At 49.5% G+C, this 22,102-nt stretch overlaps 1 protein-coding gene across 4 annotated transcripts; it reads right to left on the bottom strand.

Moving 5' to 3' along the window:
• Positions 1-204: 204 nt before the first annotated feature.
• On the bottom strand, positions 205-22,067 carry PLAUR (plasminogen activator, urokinase receptor). Of its 4 annotated transcripts, none has more exons than XM_070044228.1 (10): positions 21,965-22,067; positions 20,574-20,773; positions 15,208-15,346; positions 14,668-14,804; positions 12,956-13,066; positions 11,540-11,680; positions 4,801-4,953; positions 4,021-4,155; positions 1,659-1,805; positions 205-761 (listed from the first exon to the last, which is right to left on the bottom strand). In XM_070044228.1, the coding sequence occupies exons 4-10, from the start codon at positions 14,717-14,719 to the stop codon at positions 508-510; spliced, it is 993 nt and encodes a 330-aa protein (XP_069900329.1). In that variant the 5' UTR covers positions 14,720-14,804; positions 15,208-15,346; positions 20,574-20,773; positions 21,965-22,067; the 3' UTR covers positions 205-507. The 4 variants fall into 4 exon arrangements, with proteins under 4 accessions (XP_069900329.1, XP_069900328.1, XP_069900330.1 ...); XM_070044227.1 differs by having other exon boundaries at positions 14,668-14,763; XM_070044229.1 differs by lacking the exon at positions 12,956-13,066 and having other exon boundaries at positions 14,668-14,763.
• Positions 22,068-22,102: the final 35 nt, after the last annotated feature.

The raw sequence follows: 22,102 nt of genomic DNA, 5'->3' as shown, positions 1-22,102 counted from the left end.
GTGCTTGGGTGAGTGAGTTGGAAGGTTGCATTTGGAGCCCAGAAATAGATGTGGAAGTGGCTTAGGGTGGAAGCCTGCATGGGACAGCTCCCAAGGCTGGGACCTCGAGTGCTTGGGCCCTACAATATGACCCCTAATTCCAGGAGCCTGAGGAAACGTGTCCCCCAATCGTCCTCTCTGGAGAAGGGCAGATCTGGCTTTGTTCACTGATACAAAAATCTTTATTTAAGTACAAAATATTAAATAAAACAAATATTAATTAATAATAACAGCGGCAACAATATTAATATCACAAGAGCTCTCGCCTGCTGGCCCGTAGCCTTCCTCTAGTTTTTCTCCTCTGATTCTCACAGTTCTCTGAGATAGGTGTTTCGGCAGCTGGGAAAACTAAGGCCCAGAGAGGGGAGCACACTGGTCTGAGGTCACACAGCAAGTCAGTAGGTCTGGGAGCTAAGGGAAGGGCAAAGGGGTCCCCTGGATCCAACCAGGGCAGTGGGATTTTGGGGTTCAGGTGCAGAGGAAAGTACCTCCCCACAGTCTGGCAGTTATAAGCAGGGTGACAAAGAGGCTGAGGTGGGCAGGGCCAGGCAGGGGGGCACCCCCCGTGTGGGGCTGGGTAACCAGGTCTGGATGGTTACAGCCATTTCCAGTACAGCAAGAGACGTTGAGATGGGTGAGGCTGAAAGCTTCAGCCACAGGGAGGCGTTGGCACCAGGAGGGGGTGGCACAGCCTCTTATGGTGTAGCTTGGGTTCCCCAGTCCTGAGGAGAGAGAAGACCATGTGAGACTCCCAGCTCTCGGGCCTGGGACTGGAATTCTCACTGGGTACCAGTGAGAATACTGGTACCCAGTGAGAATTGCCCAGGTAGAATACTACCTCGTGGTGGGTACCCCCAGAGAAAGCAGCAGGTCTAAGTGTGGTCCTGGGACCCCTGGGGCTCCTTCCCTCAGACCCTTCCAGGGGATCTGTGAAGTCAAGCTTATTTTTGTAATAATGCTAAAACCTCACTTGCCTTTTCATGCTCTCACAAATATGTTGTGCTCTCACAAGGGGTTTCCTAGAAACCCTAGGACATGTGATCTTGCAACAGACTGAACGCAGAAGCAGATATGAGGGTCCAGCTGTCTTCTATTAAGCCAGATATTAAAAAGATTGCAAAATGGTAGAACAATGCCAGTCTTCTCGTTCAATTTTTTCATTTTGGACAATGTCTCCTTTTTTTCTTTCATAAAAATATGTCCACATGTCGTGCGTTTTCAATTGTTCTTTTAAAATGAACAAATACTATAGATATGACTGATGTAAGCAATAATTTTTCAGAGCGAGAAGGAATTTTGAGAGCCCAAAGTTTGAGAATCTCTGGAATAAAGGAACCTGCCCGAACTTCACAGGATAGGATCCTGGGAGGTCCACCGGAAGTCCCACCCACCCACGGAAGTCCCACCCCCAAAGAAATCCACATTTCTGTGGCCCAAGTATACATTTCCTAATGAACAAGTCCTAATTTCTTACTGCACTCTGCACTCTCCTGAAGGAAGTCCCACCTTCTCCAACAGGATGATCCACCTCAATTAAGTCCAGCTTCATGGGAAGTTACTTCTTGCAGAACCCCCCATCCCCCCGATAAGTATCCTCTCCCAGCCTCCTAATGGCTCACCATTAGTGCCAGTGGCTTCCAGACATTGATTCATGGGGCCTCGGCAGTCAGTGAGGGAAGTCTCTTTAGAGGAACATCCATGGGTGCTGTTCCCCTCACAGCTGTAACACTGGAAGCCGTTCAGTGGCAGGTTTTGAAGCTCCAGGACTTGGAAGAAGACCAAGTGACACAGACACCAAAGAAATTAGCATGAGCGGTTCACAGCATTACATCCCCAGGACTCCCAACTCTCAGCCCTAGATGTCGTGGAGCCCTCTTGTGGTCAGGAATTGGAACAGCATCCTCTTTTGGGGGGGTTCTCTAGGGTCTCAGAGAGAAATTCCAACCCTCAGCTCCCCACGAGCCCCCACCTGCCTAGACACAGGGTAAGACGAAACAGTCCTTGCCCTCAGAGAACTTACGATTTAGAGCTACACTGTCCCATATGGTAGCCACTAGCCACATGTGGTTGTTTACATTGACATTGAAATTAATATTAAATAATAAAAAATTATTGCTTATGCTAGTCATATCTATGGATATTTACTGCATTGGAAATGAAAACCAAGAGACTTTTAAAAATGTATTAGTGGGCTTCCCTGGTGGCGCAGCGGTTGAGAGTCCGCCTGCCGATGCAGGGGACACGGGTTCGTGCCCCGGTCCAGGAAGATCCCACATGCCGCGGAGCAGCTGGGCCCGTGAGCCATGGCCACTGAACCTGCGCATCCGGAGCCTGTGCTCCGCAACGGGAGAGGCCACAACAGTGAGAGGCCCGCGTACCGCAAAAAAAAAAAAAAAAAAAAAAAAAAATGTATTAGTTCATTTTAAAAGAAAACTTGAAAACTCACGACATGTGGACATATTTTTAAAAAATAAAAAGGAGACATTTTCCAAGTATCAAGTGCTCAAAAGCCATGTATAGTAGAGGCTACCATATCCGACAGCACAGATACAGAACATTTCCATCACCATGGAAAGTCCTGTTGGACAGTAGTGATTTATAGAGACAGAAGAACACAAAGGATCTAGATTATATTGAAGGGCAGAGTTAGGGAAATTTTCCCTGAGGACAATGTTTTAAAGCTGAGACTTAACGAATCAGAAGTAGCCAGCCAGGTGAACTCCTGGGGGAGAGGTGTTCCTGGTGGAGGGTACTGCATGTGCAAAGGCCATGAGACAGACACATGCTGGATTAGAGAGGGCATAGTAGAGTCTTTGCATTGCATTCTAAAAGCAAGGGGAAGGCGTTGAAGTGGTTGAGGAAGAGTGACATGATTTGATTTACAGTAAGCTGTTGGTGGGAATGTAAACTGATACAGCCACTATGGAAAACAGTATGCAGGTTCCTTAAGCTAAAAATAGAACTACCATATGACCCAGCAATCCCACTACTGGGCATATACCCTGAGAGAACCATAATTCAAAAAGAGACATGCACCACAATGTTCACTGCAGCACTATTTACACTAGCCAGGTCATGGAACCAACCTAAATGTCCATTGACAGATGAATGGATAAAGAAGATGTGGCACATATAAACAATGGAATATTACTCAGCCATAAAAAGAAACGAAACTGAGTTATTTGTAGTGAGGTAGATGGACCTAGAGTCTGTCATACAGAGTGAAGTAAGTCAGAAAGAGAAAAACAAATACCATATGCTAACGCATCTATATGGAATTAAAAAATAATGGTACTGATGAACCTAGTGGCAGGGCAGGAATAAAGAGGTAGACATAGAGAATGGACTTGATGCCATGGGGTGGGAGGGCGAAGCTGGGGCGAAGTGAGAGTAGCATCGACGTATATACACTACCGAATGTAAAATAGTTGGCTGGTGGGAAGCAGCAGCACAGCAGAGGGAGATTGGCTCGGTGCCTTGCGATGACCTAGAGGGGTGGGATAGGGAGGATGGGAGGGAATCTCAAGAGGGAGGGGATATGGGGACATGTGTATGCATATGGCTGATTCGCCTTGTTGTGCAACAGAAACTAACACGGTATTGTGAAGCACTTATACTCCAATGAAGATCTATTAAAAAAAAAAATCACTCTTGCTGCTGTGTTGAACATTGGCTGTAGGGTAGCAGGAGGACAAGCAAGGTCATTGCAAGAATCTAGGTGCGCAGCCATGGTGGCTTGCACCAGGATGGTGAGCAGTGGAAGGATTCAAGAGGATATAGAAGCATAAAGCACAGGTCTTGGTGAAGCTTTGCTAGTTTCATTGAATTCCCACAAAATCCTTCTTTGAGAAAGGGCTTGATAGGTCCACTTTTCAGAGAAGGAAACAGAGAGGAGGGTTTCCCTTCAAGCAAGCAGCAGTCAGCCTGAGTGCACCTCCCCACCCCAATCCCAGTCCTCACGTCGGGTCCCCTGCCCCTTACCTGGGCCCCCATTGCATTTGGTGGTGTTGCAGCACCGCAGGAAGTGGAAGGTGTGGTTGTTGTGGAAGCCAGTGGGGCCTGGGCAGCCAGGAAGGTTGCCACAGCCTCGGGAGTGGCGCTCATCCCTTGGACTCTCTGTGGGGGCAGAGGAGGAGGTCAGATTGTTGATGAGGGGCTGAGATTGGATTTGCCCATGGTAGCAGTCCTCTGTCCATCCTCTGCTTCATCCTTCATTATAGGACCCTCATTTTATTGGAAGCAACCATATATCTAGCCAAAAGACACAATTTCCAGCCTCCATAGGTAGAGTCAAGTGGCTAAGTTCTGGTCAACGTGATCTAAGTAGAAAGATTTTATGGGACTTCTAGAAAGGAGAACCTCAAGTGGCTAAGTTCTGGTCAACGTGATCTAAGTAGAAAGATTTTATGGGACTTCTAGAAAGGAGAACATTTACAGAAGGAGGGGTGCCCCCCTTTTGCCCCTTCTTTTCCCCCCTCCTTCTTCCTGGAACTTGGACATGAGGTCTGGAGCTCAGGCAGCCATCCTGGACTATGAGGCAATCTTGAGAATGGAAGCAATATGTAAGAAATGAGAAGACATTTGGGTTCCTGGTGACTGTGGAACTGTCCTAGTGGCCCTGGACTTCCCATCACTGGACTTTCTGTGTGAGTACTAACTTTCTACCTTGCTTAAATCCTGGTTGTTTGGGGGTTGTTGTTAAGTGCAGCCTTGGGGAGGAGCAAAGCAGGGAGGGGGAGTTGCTGGCAGGTTGGGGCTCACCTTCCAGGCTCTGGTGGGTTACCACATCCAGGCACTGTTCTCCAGGGTTGCGGCATTGCAGGGTCTTGTCCCGGCCCATCTCACAGCTCAGATCTGACGAGGCACAGGAAGCACATTCGAGGTAACGGCTTCGGGGAAAGTTAGAAACCTGGCCTGTTTAGGGAGGATTAGGAGGGTGAGACTCCATGGGGAGAGTCCTGGAGACCCAGCTTCCTTGAGGACTCACTTCAGCATCAATTCTTCCTTATCCCACCCTTCAGCCAATCATCAAGTGCTGTCCATCCCACCGCCTGAATCTTTCTAGAATCCATCCCCTCCTTTCCAGCTCCATGACCAGGTCAGACCTCCTTCAATACCAGCTTCCTCTCTGGCCTCCTGGTTTCCATTCTTGCCCTTCCCACCCCAGTGCATCCCACATAGCCCTAGAAGTATGTTCCTAATACGCAAATCTGACCCTGCCTCTCCTCTGCTCAACACTCTTCCATGGGTCCCCAGTGCCTTCAGAATAAAATCCAAGAAACTCAGCGTGGCTTTCAAGTTCCATCAAAGACTGGGTCCTGGTCACCTTTCCTGCCTCATCTCTCTCCACCAGCCACTCAGACTCTACACTGGTTTTCCTCAATCCCTGAGTATACATGCTGACTCCTGCCCAGCCTTTGCATCTGCTGTGGTCTTTGCCTAGAACCCTATCCCTGCTCCCTATTTTCCCTATCTCCTACTCATTCTTCAGAGGCCATCTTCTCCAATTTTGCCTCCTCCGAGAAGCCCTCCTTGACCTCCCAGGCTGGATTAGGTGCCTCCCGGGGCTCCCCAATCCCAGCCCTGCCCACTCTGGGTCATCCCCGTCTGGTGACAAGTCTGTTTCCCTCATTGTCTGTTTGTTTTTGGTCATGCCACATGGCTTCTGAGATCTTAGTACCCCCACCAGGGATGGAATCCGTGCCCCCTGCAGGGAAGCATGGAGTCCTAACCACTGGACTGCCAGGGAATTCCCTGTTTTTTCTTTTTTTCACTCTTTTTGTTTGTTTGCTTGTTTGTTTCCTTCTATGGATTCAGTCCCAGGAGGGTAGGGCCAGGGTTATCTTGGTCATTATTATGTCCCAACACAACCCAGCACAAGGCTGGGGCCCGAGAAGATATTCAATAAATATTTGTTAAATGAATGAATGAATGAACAATTACTTAAAACCCTTCTATTGTTCCCTGTGGTAGCCAGCTTCCAAGATGGCCCCCAGTGATCCCTGCTTCCTGGTATTTGTCCCTTGTGTAGTCCCTTCCCATAAAGAATAGAGCTGACCTGTGGAACCAGTAGGATACTGTGGAAATGATGGTGTGTGACTTCTGTGTTAGATCACACAAGACATTGAGATTTCTTCCCGGCTCTCTCTTGGACCACTTGCTCTGGGGGAAGCCAGCTGCCATGTTGTAAGGACACTCAAGCAGCCCCACCGTGAGGTCTACATGGTGAGGAGCTGAGACTTTTGCCAAAGCCATGGGAGCTGGTCATCCGTGTGAATGAAGCTACCTTGGGCGCCTTCTGATGACTGCAGTCCACTGTCATCTTGACTACGACATGATGAAAGACGCAGAACCGCCTAGCTAAGCCACTCCCAGAATCATGACCTTCAAAAACTTTGTGAAAGAATACATGCTTACTTTTGTTTTAAGCTTTGGGGCAATCTTTAATGCGGCGATAGATATTTAATACACTACCCAATCATGTCAGAGGTCAAAGCCTCATCTGATCGATCTGTGATAAACTGGCCTCTCACACAGACCTTCCAGTCCAGGCCAAGTGGATGAGTTACTTTTCCCTGGAAACACCAGAGTCATCCCTCTGCCTAGGCCTTGGCTCACACCATTCCCAAGCCTGGCATGCCCTTCCCTTCGTGACCCCAGATACCCGAGTTTGAGTTTGGGCCAAGTCTTAGAGAAATGAGAGGGCTCTCTGAGCCAAGGCTCTCCACGGGCAGGCCAGCAGCTGTAATTAGGCGAATCACCCACCTCCAAGCCAGATCTTTCCCACCCTCTCCCAAAAGAAAAATAACTAGAAGGCTGACAGCCCACACCTTCTAATATGAACCACCATGAAAATGAAAACACGAGCTGCCATCACTGTCAAAATAGCTCATACCACGCGTGGGTCTCCTCTGTGAGCTCTTCTTCTTATGTCATTCTTCTAAACGTGGGTGATCCTCAGGCTCTGTCTTAGGCCCTTTTTTCATTTCTCATGGTACACACTCTCTCCCATGGGATGTTATCCATTGACAGAGTTTTATCTCCACCTATCTGCTGGGAACTCAGAAATCTCTCTCCAGGTAAGACTTCTCTCCCAGCTCCATAGCTGTATACCCAAGGGCCTCCTGGAGGCCCTTCAAACACCTGAATCTCTACCTGCCCCCAACAAGACTCTCCATCTTCTCCAAACTGCTCCTTCTCCTGAATTCCACATCTCTGAGATGGCCCCATCTGGTCCCCCAGGGTAGAATCCTGGCAGACTCCTTGATCCTCCATATCTAGGCACCCATCTGATACTTCCACTGCCCTGTCTTCTGGTTCTGTAATCCTTTTGCTCTACTGTTTCTGATATCCAGTAAGTACATCTATTGAGTTCTTAATTTTAGTTCCTGTTCTTTTTTTGGTTTTATTTAGTGCCTGTTCTTTATTTCTGTTGGAATCATTTAAAAATTGGTTTCCAGATTTCTGCTAAAAAGTAACCTTTCCTCTATTTTCTTGAATATATTGATCATAGCTCTTTTAAAGTTCCCCTGTCTAGTAACTCCAATATCTGATTCATGGGCTTCCCTGGTGGCGCAGTGGTTGAGGGTCCGCCTGCCGATGCAGGGGACACGGGTTCGTGCCCCAGTCCAGGAAGATCCCACATGCCGCGGAGCGGTTGGGCCCGTGAGCCATGGCCACTGAGCCTGTGCGTCCGGAGCCTGTGCTCCGCAACGGGAGAGGCCACAACAGTGAGAGGCTCGCGTACCGCAAAAAAAAAAAAAAAAATATATGATTCATGACAAGTCTGTTTCTATTGTGGGATTTTTCTCTTGGTTTCCGGTCAGTTGGTCCTTTCTGTTCTCTTCAGGGTACCTTGTACGTTTTGACTAGATGCCAGACACAGACGGCTATTTGTAAAAGCTCTAAATGATGTTATATTCTGCCAGAGAGGATTAGGTTTTCTTTCTGTCTAAGATCCGACGTATGCATTTTTAGGGCTGGTCTATTTCAGTTTTGCCCTTACTCCTAGGATGTGGTCCCAGGGGAAAGCCTGAGACCTCTCTTTCCAGCGGGGCAACTTCGGTCCCCCAGCGTCATATGCCTGCTGGAATTCCTGCTCAGTGCTGTAGCTTCCCAGATACTATTTTCTGTAGAGTTCCTTGGAGTCTCACCCTATGCATGCACGGCTTGCCAATGACTTGAAGGAAATTTGCAGATTTGGGGACTCCCTTTTCTGTAGTTCCATGCATTCCAGGATTTTACTTCTCATTTTCCAGACACTCTGGCAACCCCAGACTCCAACCTCTGCCTTGTCAGTCTAGCGACGATCTCTTTTCTATTTGCGTTCTAGTTCCCTTCCAGAGCAGTGAATTGGCAAGTGCATTCAAGGAAAAAGCCAGCTTGTCTGTGGAATTCGACTTCTGTGCTCCCCTTATTTCGAAGATTGGAGCACCTCAACTTCCTCTCTTCATTTGCTTGCTCTTGAGTGACTTTAATCATTGTTTATAATTTGTCCAGCTTTTATAACCGTCATTGGCAGGGGGGTTGGTCTGATACAGGTGACTCCACATGACCAGAACTGCATAACCACCCCTACATCTAATCCATTATCACACTCTGCTCATCTACCTGCTAAATAGCTCGTAACTCCAACCACTTCTCTCCATTTGCACAGCAGACACTCTCTTCTTCTTCTTCTTCTTTTTTTTTTTTTTTCCGGCTGCACCACGCGGCATGTGGGATCTTAGTTCCCCCACCAGGGAATGAACCCGCGTCCCCTGCAGTGGAAGCACGGAGTCTAACCACTGGACCGCCAGGGAAATCCCTACACTCTCTTCTTTATCTGGACAACCTCACGCACCTCCAAGTTGGTCTCCCCTCATCTACCTTCCCTCCATCCTTCCTTCCCTCCATCCTTCCTTCCCTCCTATCTCTCTTCCACTCTGAGGTCAGAATAACATGTCAAAAAACACAAATCTGAGGGCTTCCCTGGTGGCGCAGTGGTTGAGAGTCCGCCTGCCGATGCAGGGGACATGGGTTCGTGCCCTGGTCCTGGAAGATCCCACATGCCACGGAGCGGCTGGGCCCGTCAGCCATGGCCGCTGAGCCTGCGCGTCTGGAGCCTGTGCTCCACAATGGGAGAGGCCACAACAGTGAGAGGCCCGCGTACAGGAAAAAAAAAAAAAAAATCTGATAGTGATGCTCTGTACTTGAAACGCTTTCATGACCTCCCAGTGTTTCCCAGATGAAGTCTATATGCCCCACCATAGCCTAGAAGGCCCTGTATAATGTGACCTTGCCAATTTCAGCAGTTCCTCTTGCCCCATCTCGCCCTTCCTCCAGCCATGCTACTCTCACCCTCCTCTGGGCCTTTATATCTGTTGCTCCCTCTGTCTGGAAAAGCCTTTCTACTGTCTTTTTAACAGTCTGACTCCTATTCATCCCTCAAGATCCAGCTTAGCTGTTGCTTCCTGTATAGGAAACCTTCCCTGACCTGAGTCAAGTATCTCTTGATTCTTAGTTATCTCAGCCCTGATCACTCTGGCCTCTGTTTCCCCTGTCTCAGCCCTGACAATTCTGGACTGTGCTTCCCTATTACAGCTCTGACCTCTCTGGTCTCTGTTTCCCCTATCATGGTCCTGACTCCCTTGCATGTGCTTCCGCATCCCAGCTGCGACTAATCAGGGCAGTCACCGTCAGGTGATGGGTCCGTCCGCCTCCCCCCAGCCCCGCCCACATACACATACACGCTAGACTATGAGCCCCATAGGGGCAGGGCCCAAGGCTATCTTGGTCACTCCTGTGTCCCCAGTATCACAGAAGAACAGGATGTGGTTTAACCAACTATTCTAGTCATCACAAACAGGGTAAAATGGTGTTAGATATGGGGCTGATAGGGACTTCCCTGGCGGTCTAGTGGTTAAGATTGAGCACTTCCAATGCAGGTGGCATGGGTTCGATCCCTGGTCAGGGAACTAAGATCCTACATGCTGCGTGGCACGGCCAAAAAGATAAAAGGGGGGAAGCTGATATAGATATATTAGTTATTAAATTACTGAATTGACAGCTGCTGCCCAAGAGGACCCCTGACCGCTCCCAACCCTCTCTGTACTTTATTTTTTTGGCCACGCTGCACAGCTTGTGGGATCTCAGTTCCCCGACCAGGGATTGAACCTGGGTCACGGCAGTAAAAGCCCAGAATCCTAACCACTAGGCCACCAGGGAACTCCCTGCAAACCTGGCTTTAGAACTCTCATGTCCTCAAGATCCACTAAAGGGGTGACACCAGGCCCAGCAAGTGGCCTCCAGTTCTGACTGGTCAATATTATTCTGCGGCACTGACCAATATGGTTAAATATTTTGACTAGTATCTCTGATTACGAGTATTATTTAGACTCAATTACAAGTGCTTTCCTTCAGCACATCTAACAGAGAGAGGAAGCCATCTAACAGAGAGAGGAAGCCAGCATCCTCTCTTGTCATTTCCTTGAAAATAAATCTCTGATTCAGTCCCCACCAACAGATGAAAGTTCAAGGTCAGGATAAATGAAAATCTAGTGTAATCGGGATGGATGAAGAACAAGGGAAAAAACCCAGTGCAGAGGCAGGTGCTCTGCTTCCTGACGTCATTGTGACTAGACTGGCCTGAACCCATTTCCTTCCTCACCAGGGCCAGAAAGAGGAATCTGTCTGACTGTGCACCATGGGTCCATTCGCTCCCCAACCTTCCTCTGCTGTGAGAACTTGGGGAATTTGAGCCTTTCTAAGTCTTTTTCTTATGCTGACCAGAGCCTAAAGGCATGAAACTCAACAAAAAGCCTTATGGAAGTTTCTTCACATTCTTATTTGTTGCCCAACTTAAGAATCATCGATTCTAGGGAACTTTCCAAGCCCACGGCAGCCTGTCTGATTCCCTCCTATTCTGACTTCCCTTTAAGAACTCTGAGTCTTTGGTATCTCTGGTCTTTGTATCCCTTGCTGAGCATCTATTGCTTGAATCATCTCCTGTCCCATGAAAAAAGTTACATGGCGAAAACATCAGTGAGATACCTCACGTACCTCTCAAGTGGGTGTGTGTGTGTGTGTGGCTTCTTAAAGGCAGGTGTTGCATCTTATAAATAACAACCACACACACACACATACACACACCCCCACAAACACATATGAGATGGGATAGGATTAGGGATGGGATGCGTTTGTAGATGGCAGTGGGATTGGGGACAGTTGAGATGAGGTGGGGTTGATTAGGGGATAGGATGAGAGATGTCTTTGGAAGGAGGATGGGTTTGAGTTGGAGCGTGTTGAGGATAAAAGGAAGTTGGGGACGGGATTGGAGGTGAGGTTGAGTTGGGGTTGGAGCCAGGCTGGAGATGTGTTTAGGATAAGGAAAGGTTTGGGCCGGGGTAAGGCATGGAGCTGGGGTTGGGGTGGCCTAGGATGAGGGATAGGACCAGGATGATGATGGAGGTTGAGCTGGGGATGGTTTGGGGTTGGGGATGGTGAGGGCTGCCCTACTCACCAGGACTGGGCTTGTTGCACAAGTCTGACCCACACACGGCCTCTGTCAGGGTGATGATCTGCGTGCCAGTCCGATAGCTCATGGTCCTGTTGGTCTTTTCTGGGTGGGTACAGCCTCTCTCCACCACCTCCAGCTCATCACCTTCAATAAGGAATGTCTCATTGTCACCGCAGAGGCTCCCCTGGGCCCAACCAGCCTCTGACACTCCTGGTTACAAGGTCACCCGCTCCCAGGGCTGATCCCTGCCAGGCCTCTCCTCTTGCTTGAGTCCAACTCTCTCTGTTCTAGAGCTATGCACCCTCCCCCCAAGCCCCTACACTGGAAGCCTACTTTCTTTTAGTGATAACACCATCCCTGGGACCTTCTGGATCCTTCTACCCGCTCCCTCCTAGCTTGGTGATCTTAGCAGGGAGATGCCTCTGATAGGAACCTTTAAAGGAAAATGCTTCGAGCTTACCAAAAACATAAGAGAATGATGTAATAAATACTGTGCTTTCATCACCAAACTTTATAAAATATTAGCATTTTGCTATATTTGTTTCAGATCTTTTTAAAAAAAGAAACCAAGTTTAAAAGACAGTTAAAGCCTCCTGGTTACCTCCCTCCCTCAAATCCCACTTCCCTTACGCTCTGTCCAGAGGCAGCCACAGGTGTAGGTAATTCTAACACCTCTGTATGCAGAATATTTATTATTGTTTATTTGTATATCGTTTATTTATTTTGATTGTTAGATACTATTTCTATTAAAAGGTGTCAAACTCTGCAACATGCTTTTTTGTTTTTCTTTCAACCTTACATTTTTGACACGTATCCAGGTTAATACCTGCAGCCCTAGCTCCTTCATTTAAGCTGCTGTGGGGTATAATGCGTGATTATACGGTAACGTTTTTCCTCTGCTGACAACTGACTTCAGTCTTTCCGGTTTTCCATATCACAAACGTTCAGTCTAAGAACATTCTTTGACAGGTGTCTCTGGGCAAGTGTGGCCAAGGTTCTCTGGGGTCTCTACATTCCTAGAAGTCCAACTGCTTGTTGTAGGGTACGTTCATCTTTAACCAGATGTTGCCTATTGCCACGTGGCTCTGTTTGGTGGATGCACCAATTTACCCCCTAACAGCAAAGCCCGCATCTCCACAGCCTCATCGACCTCAGTATCGTCAGATTTTTCTTTTTTTTTTTTGCTGCACCAAGTGGTAGGCCGGATCTTAGTTCCCCAACCAGGGATCGAACCCGTGCCCGCTGCACTGGGAGCACAGAGTCTTAACTACTGGACTTCCAGGGAAGTCCCTGTCAGAGTTTTAAATGCTTGTCCATCTGGGGGCTTGTAACCGGTCTCCGTGTCTTTTTCATGCGTATTTCCCCGATGGCTCGTGAAATAAGGTTTCTTTGTCACTCCCGTTCCCTGCTCCAGCTCACCTTCCCATATGCGCAGGACCGTGGTCCTGCAGAGGTCCTGGCCGGGGGCACACTCTTCCACCCTGCAACTCCCGGTAGTCTTACACAGCATGCACCGCAGGCCCCAGGAGACTGGGGGCAGAGGGGGGAGAGGAGAGGTGTTATCGCTCTGCGCCAGGATCCCGCTCTCGCCCCCTTAAGCCCCAACACCTGGACCAAGTCTCCAGGCCAGGTGCACTCAGGTTCGGACTCCACTTTTGCCCGCCCCTGGGTTCCAAGGCTGGTTTCCAAACCGCTATACCATCCTTAGGCCAACGTTCTATCTCCACCCTCTACCCTAAAGTTCTTTCTCCGTCCACAGGTCCTTCCCAAGTCCAGCCCTCGCTCGCTTTCCCTTTCACTCTGTCTGAGCGCCGGGCCCATCCTGAAACTCCAACCCCCCTCCTCTCCGCGGGTGTGGACGTTCTAGCCCGGCTCCCAATTAGGTCCTTTCCTCCACCCCGCCCGCCTCGGCCTACTCCGCCTCGCGAGCTCTCCTAGGGGTGTTCTAGCCTCACCAACTCCAGCTAGTCTTTATGTTCTACCCCCGTTCCCGGTGCCCTCCACTAATGCCCACTGGCTCTCCTCCCCTCCGTAGCCTCTCCCCAGCGTTCTCTCTCTCCACCCAACAGTCCACACCGAACTTCTAACTCCGCGTATCAGCCGTGCGGAGATTCTAATCCCACTACTACCGTGGCCTCCCCAGAAGTTCTCCCCGCTCCCACTAGCTGCTCCGGAACTGTTAGCTCCTCCCACTTCCCCTCCCCGAAGTTCTGGCCCCGCCCACTAGCTCCGCCCCAAGGCCTATCCCTACCCATCACGTCTCCCTTGCGGTCCCTTCCCCGCTCCAAATTCGGAGTCCCCTTCCAAGTCGTTACTCATTCTAGGCCTCCCGCGGTCCGGAAAGCTTTCCCGGTTATTCATTACCGAACCATCTCCCAACCCCTACCCCCAACCCGGCCCTGCCGCGCCCTGACAGCAGTTCCTTCTCAACTTCCTTTCGTTTTCCAACCCTTTTTAGATTTTCCAGAGAAAGGAGGTGAGAGGTCTCGTCGGCTAGAGGATAGTGAAAGGGAAGGCACCTCGAAGGACGAGCCTTGGGTCCCCGGCCCCCGGCTCCGCGACGCTGAGCCTGACTTTCTTTAGACCTTTTGTTAAATGAGACGGTGTCCTCCCTGTCTTGCAAATGTGTCTGTGTGTGCGTGTGTGTGTGTGTGTGTGTGTAGGGGGGGAGGGGGTGATCTGATAGAGGGGAGAGGGCTGTAGGAGCCCCCTGCGGGTCAGAATCCCACTTACAAGGACTTGCTGTGTGACCTTGGACCAGTTACTTAACCTCTCTGTGCCTCAGTTTCTCTGTAAAACGAGGTTAAAATAGTTCCGCCCGCCCAGTTGGCAGTTGCAAGGAAGGAGCTTAGAAGAGTGCCTGGACTAAAGAGCGTACTCACTACATGGCGGCTGTTGTTAAGCGCCTTCGCTCTACGAATATTTCCTGAGCGTCTACTGTGTGCCTGGTACCGTGCCGTGTGAGGCTGCAGACAGCAGGAGAATTATTATTTGAATGTGGGTGGAGGGGCTGGGGACTGAGCCCTCCTCCAAGTCATCAGACTCTGAGCTCTCTTCCCTTCCTCTCCCGCCTCCCTTCCCTCCGGTCTGACCCGGTCCCCAGCGCAGAGATTCGGGCACCCAGCCCCTACCTGGAATGCAGGTCTGAGCCAACAGTAGCAGCACAGGCAGCGGGCGGCCCATGTCCGGCGGCGGCTCCTCTCCGCGGTCTCCCTGCACCTCTCAGTCTGGCCCCCGGGAGGAGACAGTTATGTGGCCCTGGGGGCTCCTCCCAGAGGTTTGCGAAAGAGCGAGTCAGCTCCAGATGCGTGGGTCATCCACCCCCACCCACCTTCCTCAAAAACTTCCTTTACCAGGACGCGCCAGCGAGGGGTAGGGGGGCTGGCTCTGCTCTGACTCACGCTGGCCGTGGTCACAGCTCTCCCCAGACTGCCTGGGTGCAAATTCCACTTCTCTCTCTTCCTGCCATGGGACCTTGGGCAAGGGCCCTCACCCCTCGGATTAAAACTTGCCACGAGGGGAAATATGGGCCTATTATTAGATAATACAGGTCTTTCTTTAGTTTTGTTAGGAAGGATAATTGTATTGTGGTTATATGGGAAAATGTCTTTATCATTTAGAGCTGCACGCTGAAATATTTGGGGATGAAATAATACAATGTCTCCATTTACCTTAAAACACTTCAGCCAAAAAGTAGATATTGCTGTTATGACCATGGTTTTGTGGTTATGTGGAAAACTTTTTCTTATATTTTACAGAGATGCGCAATGAAATATTTAGAGGTTGAATGTCATCGGTGTCTGCATTTACCTTGAAATATTTTAGGAAAAAAGAAAGGCAAAATAGCAAAATAGCTGTATCAATTATATCGAGGTAATTTATATGCCATTCTATCTCCTCTGTGTTTGTAAAGGTTCATAATAAGTTTTTTAAAAGGAAAATAAAGTGCCAAAGGTAACATAGTCTCTCCCTCCCAGTCAGAACAATTTAATGCAGTTGAATTAAATGCCTGAAACAGTCACTGGCCCACATGGAGGGCTCAACAATCTCTGTCAACATTTACTGAGGACCTACTTTGTGCCAGGCACTGGTCCAGAAGCTGGGGACACAGCAGTAAAGTCCCTGCCCTTGTGACAATAGGGAGTAAATATATGTTATCTAATCTATTGCTGTCAGGCTGTGATAAGTAAAGTGCAGAAAAACAAACCAGATTGAAGGAGGTGCAAGGGTACAAGTGAGGCAAGGTTGGTTTTAGGCCAGGTAATCCAGGAGGGCTTTCCTGAGGAGGTGATATTTGAAGAGCGGCTGAAGGTAGTGAGGGAAGAAGTCCAGGCAGAATTCCAGGAAGAGGAAACTGCCAGTACAAAGACCCTGAGGTGGGAGCAGACCTGAGGAGATCTAGGAACAGCAGAGAGGCCAGTGTGGCTGGAACAGTAATAGGCTATGAGTAAGCAGGACCTGCCTCTACCACTGCAATAATGATTAGACTATTGTCATTCTTACTAATGCATCAAAATCTTAAGGTAATCATTTTAAGATAAGGTAAGAAAAATCCCAAAGAAATTCTCTTTTCTAAGAGGTTAAGAGTGTGGGGGCTGACACCAGACTGTGAGGGTTCAAATTTTAGCTATTCAATAGCTGTGCTGCCTTGGGCAGGTTACTTAACCTCTCTGTGCCTCAAGTCCTCTATCTGGAAAGTAAAGCTAAGCGCCTCCCTCCCAGGGCTTGTGGGCTAGCGACAGAAAAGTGTACACCCAAGGCACTTGCACAGTGCCTGGCACATAGCAAGTGCTCAATAAAAATCATGTGGAGGGCTTCCCTGGTGGCGCAGTGGTTGAGAGTCCGCCTGCCAATGCAGGGGATACGGGTTCGTGCCCTGGTCTGGGAAGATCTCACATGCCGCGGAGCGGCTGGGCCCGTGAGCCATGGACGCTAAGGCTGCGCATCCGGAGCCTGTGCTCCGCAACGGGAGAGGCCACAGCAGTGAGAGGCCCGCGTACCGCAAAAAAAAAAAAAAAAAAAAAATCATGTGGAAAATGGGGTCCCTCTTGGGGCTGGCGTGAAGACTGAATGAGATATTACTGCATATGACGTGGGGAGATAGAAAGTCGGGGTGTTGGTCCAAGTAGGCTTGAGACCCAGCTCACCTACTTGCTCCTGGGCGACCCTGGGCAGATGGCTTCACACCACAGATCTTTGCTTTTCCCAGCTGTGACATGGATCTGGGGTGGGTGGAGGCATCTCTCAGTGAAAGGTAGGTTCAAGTTTGGGATCACATGGAGCTGTGTGGTCTGGCACAACCACTTCCTGGCCGGATGACCTCATTGCTCCGGACCACGATTTTCTCTTTTTTAAATATATTTATTTGTTTATTTATTTTTGGCTGCATTGGGTCTTCGTTGCTGCACGCGGGCTTTCTCTCGTTGCGGCGAGCGGGGGCTACTCTTCGTTGTGGTGTGTGGGCTTCTCATTGCGGTGGCTTCTCTTGTTGCGGAGCACGGACTCTAGGTGCACGGGCTTCAGTAGTTGTGGCATGAGGGCTCAGTAGTTGTGGCTCGTGGGCTCTAGAGCACAGGCTCAGTAGCTGTGGCGCACAGGCTTAGTTGCTCTGTGGATGTGGGATCTTCCCGGACCAGGGCTCAAACCCATGTCTCCTGCATTGCCAGGCGGATTCTTAACCACTGCGCCACCAGGGAAGCCCCACGATTTTCTCTTTTATTTGAAGAATGAGAGAAATAACTTGGAGCCTTCCCATCCCAACTTCAGACTGCTCTGGTCTCCCGATCTGTCCATCTGTCTCTCCCTTTCTGTTTCTCTGTGTTTTTCTGTCTCTGTCTTGCTCCTTTTCTTTGCCTCTCTATGTCTCTCTCCATCTTATCTCTCTGACTCTCTGTCCTCTATCTCTGTGTCTCTGTATCTTTTTTTCTGTCTCTCTGCCTCTGTTGTCTGTCTCTCTCAATGCCTGTCTTTGTTTCTTTGTCTCTTTCTGTCCCTCTGTCTCTGTCTCTGACTTGTTCTCTCTCTCCCTCTCAAGTGACACACACTGTGAGGTCCAGTGACGTGTTACAGGAGGGGGCAGGCAGGGGGCTGGGCCGTGCACAATCCCAGAAAAGCAGCAGGAATGTCAGCTCCTTCCTCCCCGTGACTCACCTGGGCCTCACCCAGCTCCTACCTGCCTGCTGGGTCCTGGGCGAGGCCCATGGGTTTCGGGGGCTTCCCGGGGCTGAGTAAAGGAGAATCTCGTGCAGAGACAGAGAGGGAGAGAGATCGAGAGAGACAGAGACAGAGAAAGAGACAGACAGGAAGGAGAGAGAGTGAGAGAGAGATAGAGCCAGAGGCCCAAGACAGACAGACTCAGGGGAAATCAGAGAGGGAGAGAGACAGAGACTTGACATATACACACTACTCTATTTAAAATAGATAACCAGGGACTTCCCTGGCGGTCCAGTGGCTAAGACTCTGCGCTTCCACTGCAGCGGACACAGGTTCGATCCCTGGTCGGGGAACTAAGATCCCGCAGACTGCGCGGCCAAAAAAAAAAAGTAGATAACCAACATGGACCTACTGTATAGCACAGGGAACTCTGCTCAATATTCTGTAATAACCTAAATGGGAAAAGAATTTGAAAAAGAATAGACATATGTATATGTATAACTGAATCACTTTGCTGTACACCTGAAACTAATACAACATTGTAAATCAACTATAGTCCAATATAAAATAATTTTTTTTTTTCCAGTACGCGGGCCTCTCACTGCTGCGGCCTCTCCCGCCGCGGAGCACAGCCTCCGGACGCGCAGGCCCAGCGGCCATGGCGCACGGGCCCAGCCGCTCCGTGGCATTTGGGATCCCCCCCGGACCGGGGCATGAACCCGCGTCCCTCGCATCGGCAGGCGGACCCCCAACCACTGCACCACCAGGGAAGCCCTAAAATAAAAATTTTTGAAAAAAGATGAAAAGGTTCTGAAGATTGGTTGCACAACAATGTGAATGTACTTAACACTACTGAACTGTACATGTAAAATGATTAAAATAGTAAATTTTATGTTACATGCATTTTATCAAAATTATTTTATTTTATTTTATTTTTTTTTGCGATACGCGGGCCCCTCACTGTTGTGGCCTCTCCCGTTGCAGAGCACAGGCTCTGGATGCGCAGGCTCGGCGGCCATGGCTCACGGACCCAGCCGCTCCGCGGCATGTGGGATCCTCCCGGACCGGGGCACGAACCCGTGTCCCCTGCATCGGCAGGCGGACTCTCAACCACTGCGCCACCAGGGAAGCCCCCCAAATTAATTTTTTTTCATTAAAAAAAAAAAAGGAAAAAAGAAAACAGCAGCTGAGAGCCAAGCAAGAAACAGAGGGACAGAGAGAGACTGACAGATGGAGTTAGTGAGAACGACCTCCAATTGCCTTTACTGAGAGAAAAGTAGAGACAGATTGACAGATACTGTGTGTGTGTGTGTGTGTGCGCGCGTGCGTGCGTGCGTGTGTGTGTGCGCGCGCGCACATCCAAGACCCCCTCAGCCTCTTGCCACCTGCCTGAGGAAGTGACCCCCTCTGGCCTGGGCTGAGAGTGGGGGTGGGGCTTCAGCTGTTACCTCCCCAACTCCAGGAGGCCTGCCAGGTAACACTCATGGGCTTTCCCAGCCTGGCCTGGCCGCCTCCTACCTGGGGGACATCTCCTCCCAGGGCTTTGGCTTTCCCTCTGCACAAACGAGGGACAGAAGAGGACTCCCCTTCAGGAGCAGCAGAGCTGGGAGACCCCTGAGGTCTGCACCCATCATTTTCCAGACAGAGAAACTGAGGCCCAAAGGGGAGACTGTCAATGAGGCTCTCCCTGTCTCAATCTGACTGGATGCCAGGGCTATGCAAGACACTGGTCTGAGTGCTTTCTCTCTATAACTCGGTGACTTCTCACGGTCGCCTGTTTTACAGTGGAGGAAACTGGGGTTCACAGGGGTGTGGTAGGCTGAGCCGTGGCCTCCCAAGATATCCAGGTCCTAAGCCCTGCAACCTGTGAATGTTTCCTCATGTGAAAAAAGGGTCTTTGCAGATGTGATTAAGTCAAGGAGATTAAGATGGGACATTCATTATCCTGATGTTGTGCGTGAGCTCTACCTGTAACCACAAGTGTCCTTATAGAGGGAGGTAGGTGGACCTGTGACCAGAGACAGACTGGAGGAAAGCAGGGTCAGAGAAAGATGTTTTGCTGCTGGCTTTGGCGATGGAGGGAGGGGCCACGAACCAAGGAATGCAGGATGTGCAGCTCGAGCTACTGAAAAAAGGCAAGGAGATCACTGCACCCCTACGGTCTCCGGAGGGAGTGCTGCCCTGCTAACCCCTTGGTTTGGAGCCCTTAAGACTCATTTCAGGGAATTCCCTGGCAGTCCAGTGGTTAAGACTTGACTTTCCAGTGCGGAGGGTGCAGGTTCCATCCCTGGTGAGGGAGCTACAATTCTACATTCTACATGACTCGTGGCCAAAAAAAAAAAACATAAAACAGAAGTAATATTGTAACAAATTCAGTAGAAGACTTAAAAAAAAAAAAAAAAAGAAAGAAAGACCTGGACTTCCCTGGTGGCGCAGTGGTTAAGAATCTGCCTGCCAATGCAGGGGACATGGGTTCGAACCCTGGTCCGGGAAGATCCCACATGCCATGGAGCAACTAAGCCCGTGTGCCACAACTTCTGAGCCTGCACTCTGGAGCCTGTGAGCCACAACTACTGAAGCCCATGTGCCTAGAGCCCGTGCTCCGCAACAAGACAAGCAACCACAATGAGAAGCCCGCACACTGCAATGAAGAGAAGCTCCCGATTGCCGCAACTAGAGAAAGCCGGCGCACAGCGAGGACCCAAGGCAGCCAAAAATAAAAATAAATAAAAATAAATAAATTTATATTAAAAAAAAGACTCATTTCAGATTTCCAACCTCCAGTGCTGTAAGAGAATACATTTCTGTTCGTTTAAGGTACTAAGTCAGTGGTAATATATTACAGCAACAATAGCAAATGAATACAAGAGGTTAAATCACTTGCCTGTGATGACTTGTAAGTACAGAGTCAGGTTTGGACCCAGGCAGTCTGTCTCTACCACCTGCTCTCATAACTACCATACTGAGTATCTCTGCCTTCGGGGGACAAGAACCAGGAGCTGGAAGCCCGCAGCCTTTTTCCATCCCGTCCTCCACCAGTCCTCTTTGCCATGCCTCCCTCTGGTTTCATGATGCTGGGGTGACCTGGGGAGAATAGGGGAGCCAGAGGGAAAAAATGTGCTGAGTTTGTGCAAAGAAAGGTTTTCCTGCCTCTAGCACTTAGCAGCTCAAGTTTCCCCACTTAGCTGCAATAGCAGAAATAACCATTGCAATCCAAGGGCTAATGTTGCTAATAGATAAAAAGCTCGTATCAGGGATTGAAGGGTGTGCCCCGCCTCCAAAACAAAAGGAAAGAAAGAGAAAAAGATATGTTGAAGTCCTAACTCACCTACTCACAATGTGACCTCATTTGGAAACAGGGTTGTTGCTGATATAATTAGTTAAGCTGAGGCCACAGTGGAGTAGGGTGTTCCCCTCATCCAATGTAATTGGTGTCTTTATAAGAAGATAGCCATGTGAAGACAGAGACACAGGGAGAAGGCCACGTTATGCTAAAAGCAGAGATTGGAGTTATGGGTTGCCGGCCAAAGACTGCCAGCCAGTTACAAGAAGGCGCCAAGAGGCAAGAAAGGATCCCCTGATGGGTTTCAGAGACAGCACAGTCCTGCCAACACCTGAATTTTGGACTTCCAGCCTCCAGATTGTGAGGCAATACATTTCTGTTGTTTCAGGCCACCCAGTTTGTGGTACTTTGCTGTGGCAACCACAGGACACTGAAACAGCGCCTATGAATCAATAGAAAAATTAGGAAAGGATGGAAGAAGAAACACAATGACTCTTGTAAAAATGACACTGAAATACCATTTGCATCAGCTGGCTTTTGCTAGATTACACCACCCCAAATTTGAGTGGCTTGAAACAACAAACATTAAGCCTTGAGATTCTGTGGCTTGGCTGGGCCCATCTTGGTCTAGGCTGGCTCAGCCGGGCCTGGTTGATCTTGGATGGCTTCACTTGTAGGTTGTCAACTGGAATGGCTGGGATGCCCAGAGCCTCTGCCATCCTACAGGAGGCAAGCTGGTTCGCACAGTGGCAAAAGGGTTCTCAGCAGCAACAAGGTGATGACAGAAGCAGCAATTTCCCCTTAGGCAGAGGCTCAGAACTCATGCAATGTTAATTCTGCCACATTCTATGGTCAAAGCAAGTTCCAGGACTGGCTCAGAGTTGAGGAGAGGGAAATAGACTCCATCTCTCTCTCTCTTTTTATATTTTTTTGGCCACACCACCCTGCATGGTATGCGGGATCTTAGTTCCCCAACCAGGGATTGAACTCACGCCCTCTGCAGTGGAAGCATGGAGTCGTAACCACTCCACCAGGGAAGCAAGGACCGCCTCTTGATGGAAGGAGCCGCACAGAATTGATGGCCACCAGTGTCCTACCACATGCCTTCACCTACGGATTGGCAAAAATAA

The sequence above is a fragment of the Globicephala melas genome, chromosome 19 (assembly GCF_963455315.2).
Source record: "Globicephala melas chromosome 19, mGloMel1.2, whole genome shotgun sequence".
Taxonomy (NCBI): Eukaryota; Metazoa; Chordata; class Mammalia; order Artiodactyla; family Delphinidae; genus Globicephala; species Globicephala melas.
The sequence above is the reverse complement of the archived record's forward strand: the minus strand, read 5'-3'. Positions and strand labels throughout refer to the sequence as shown.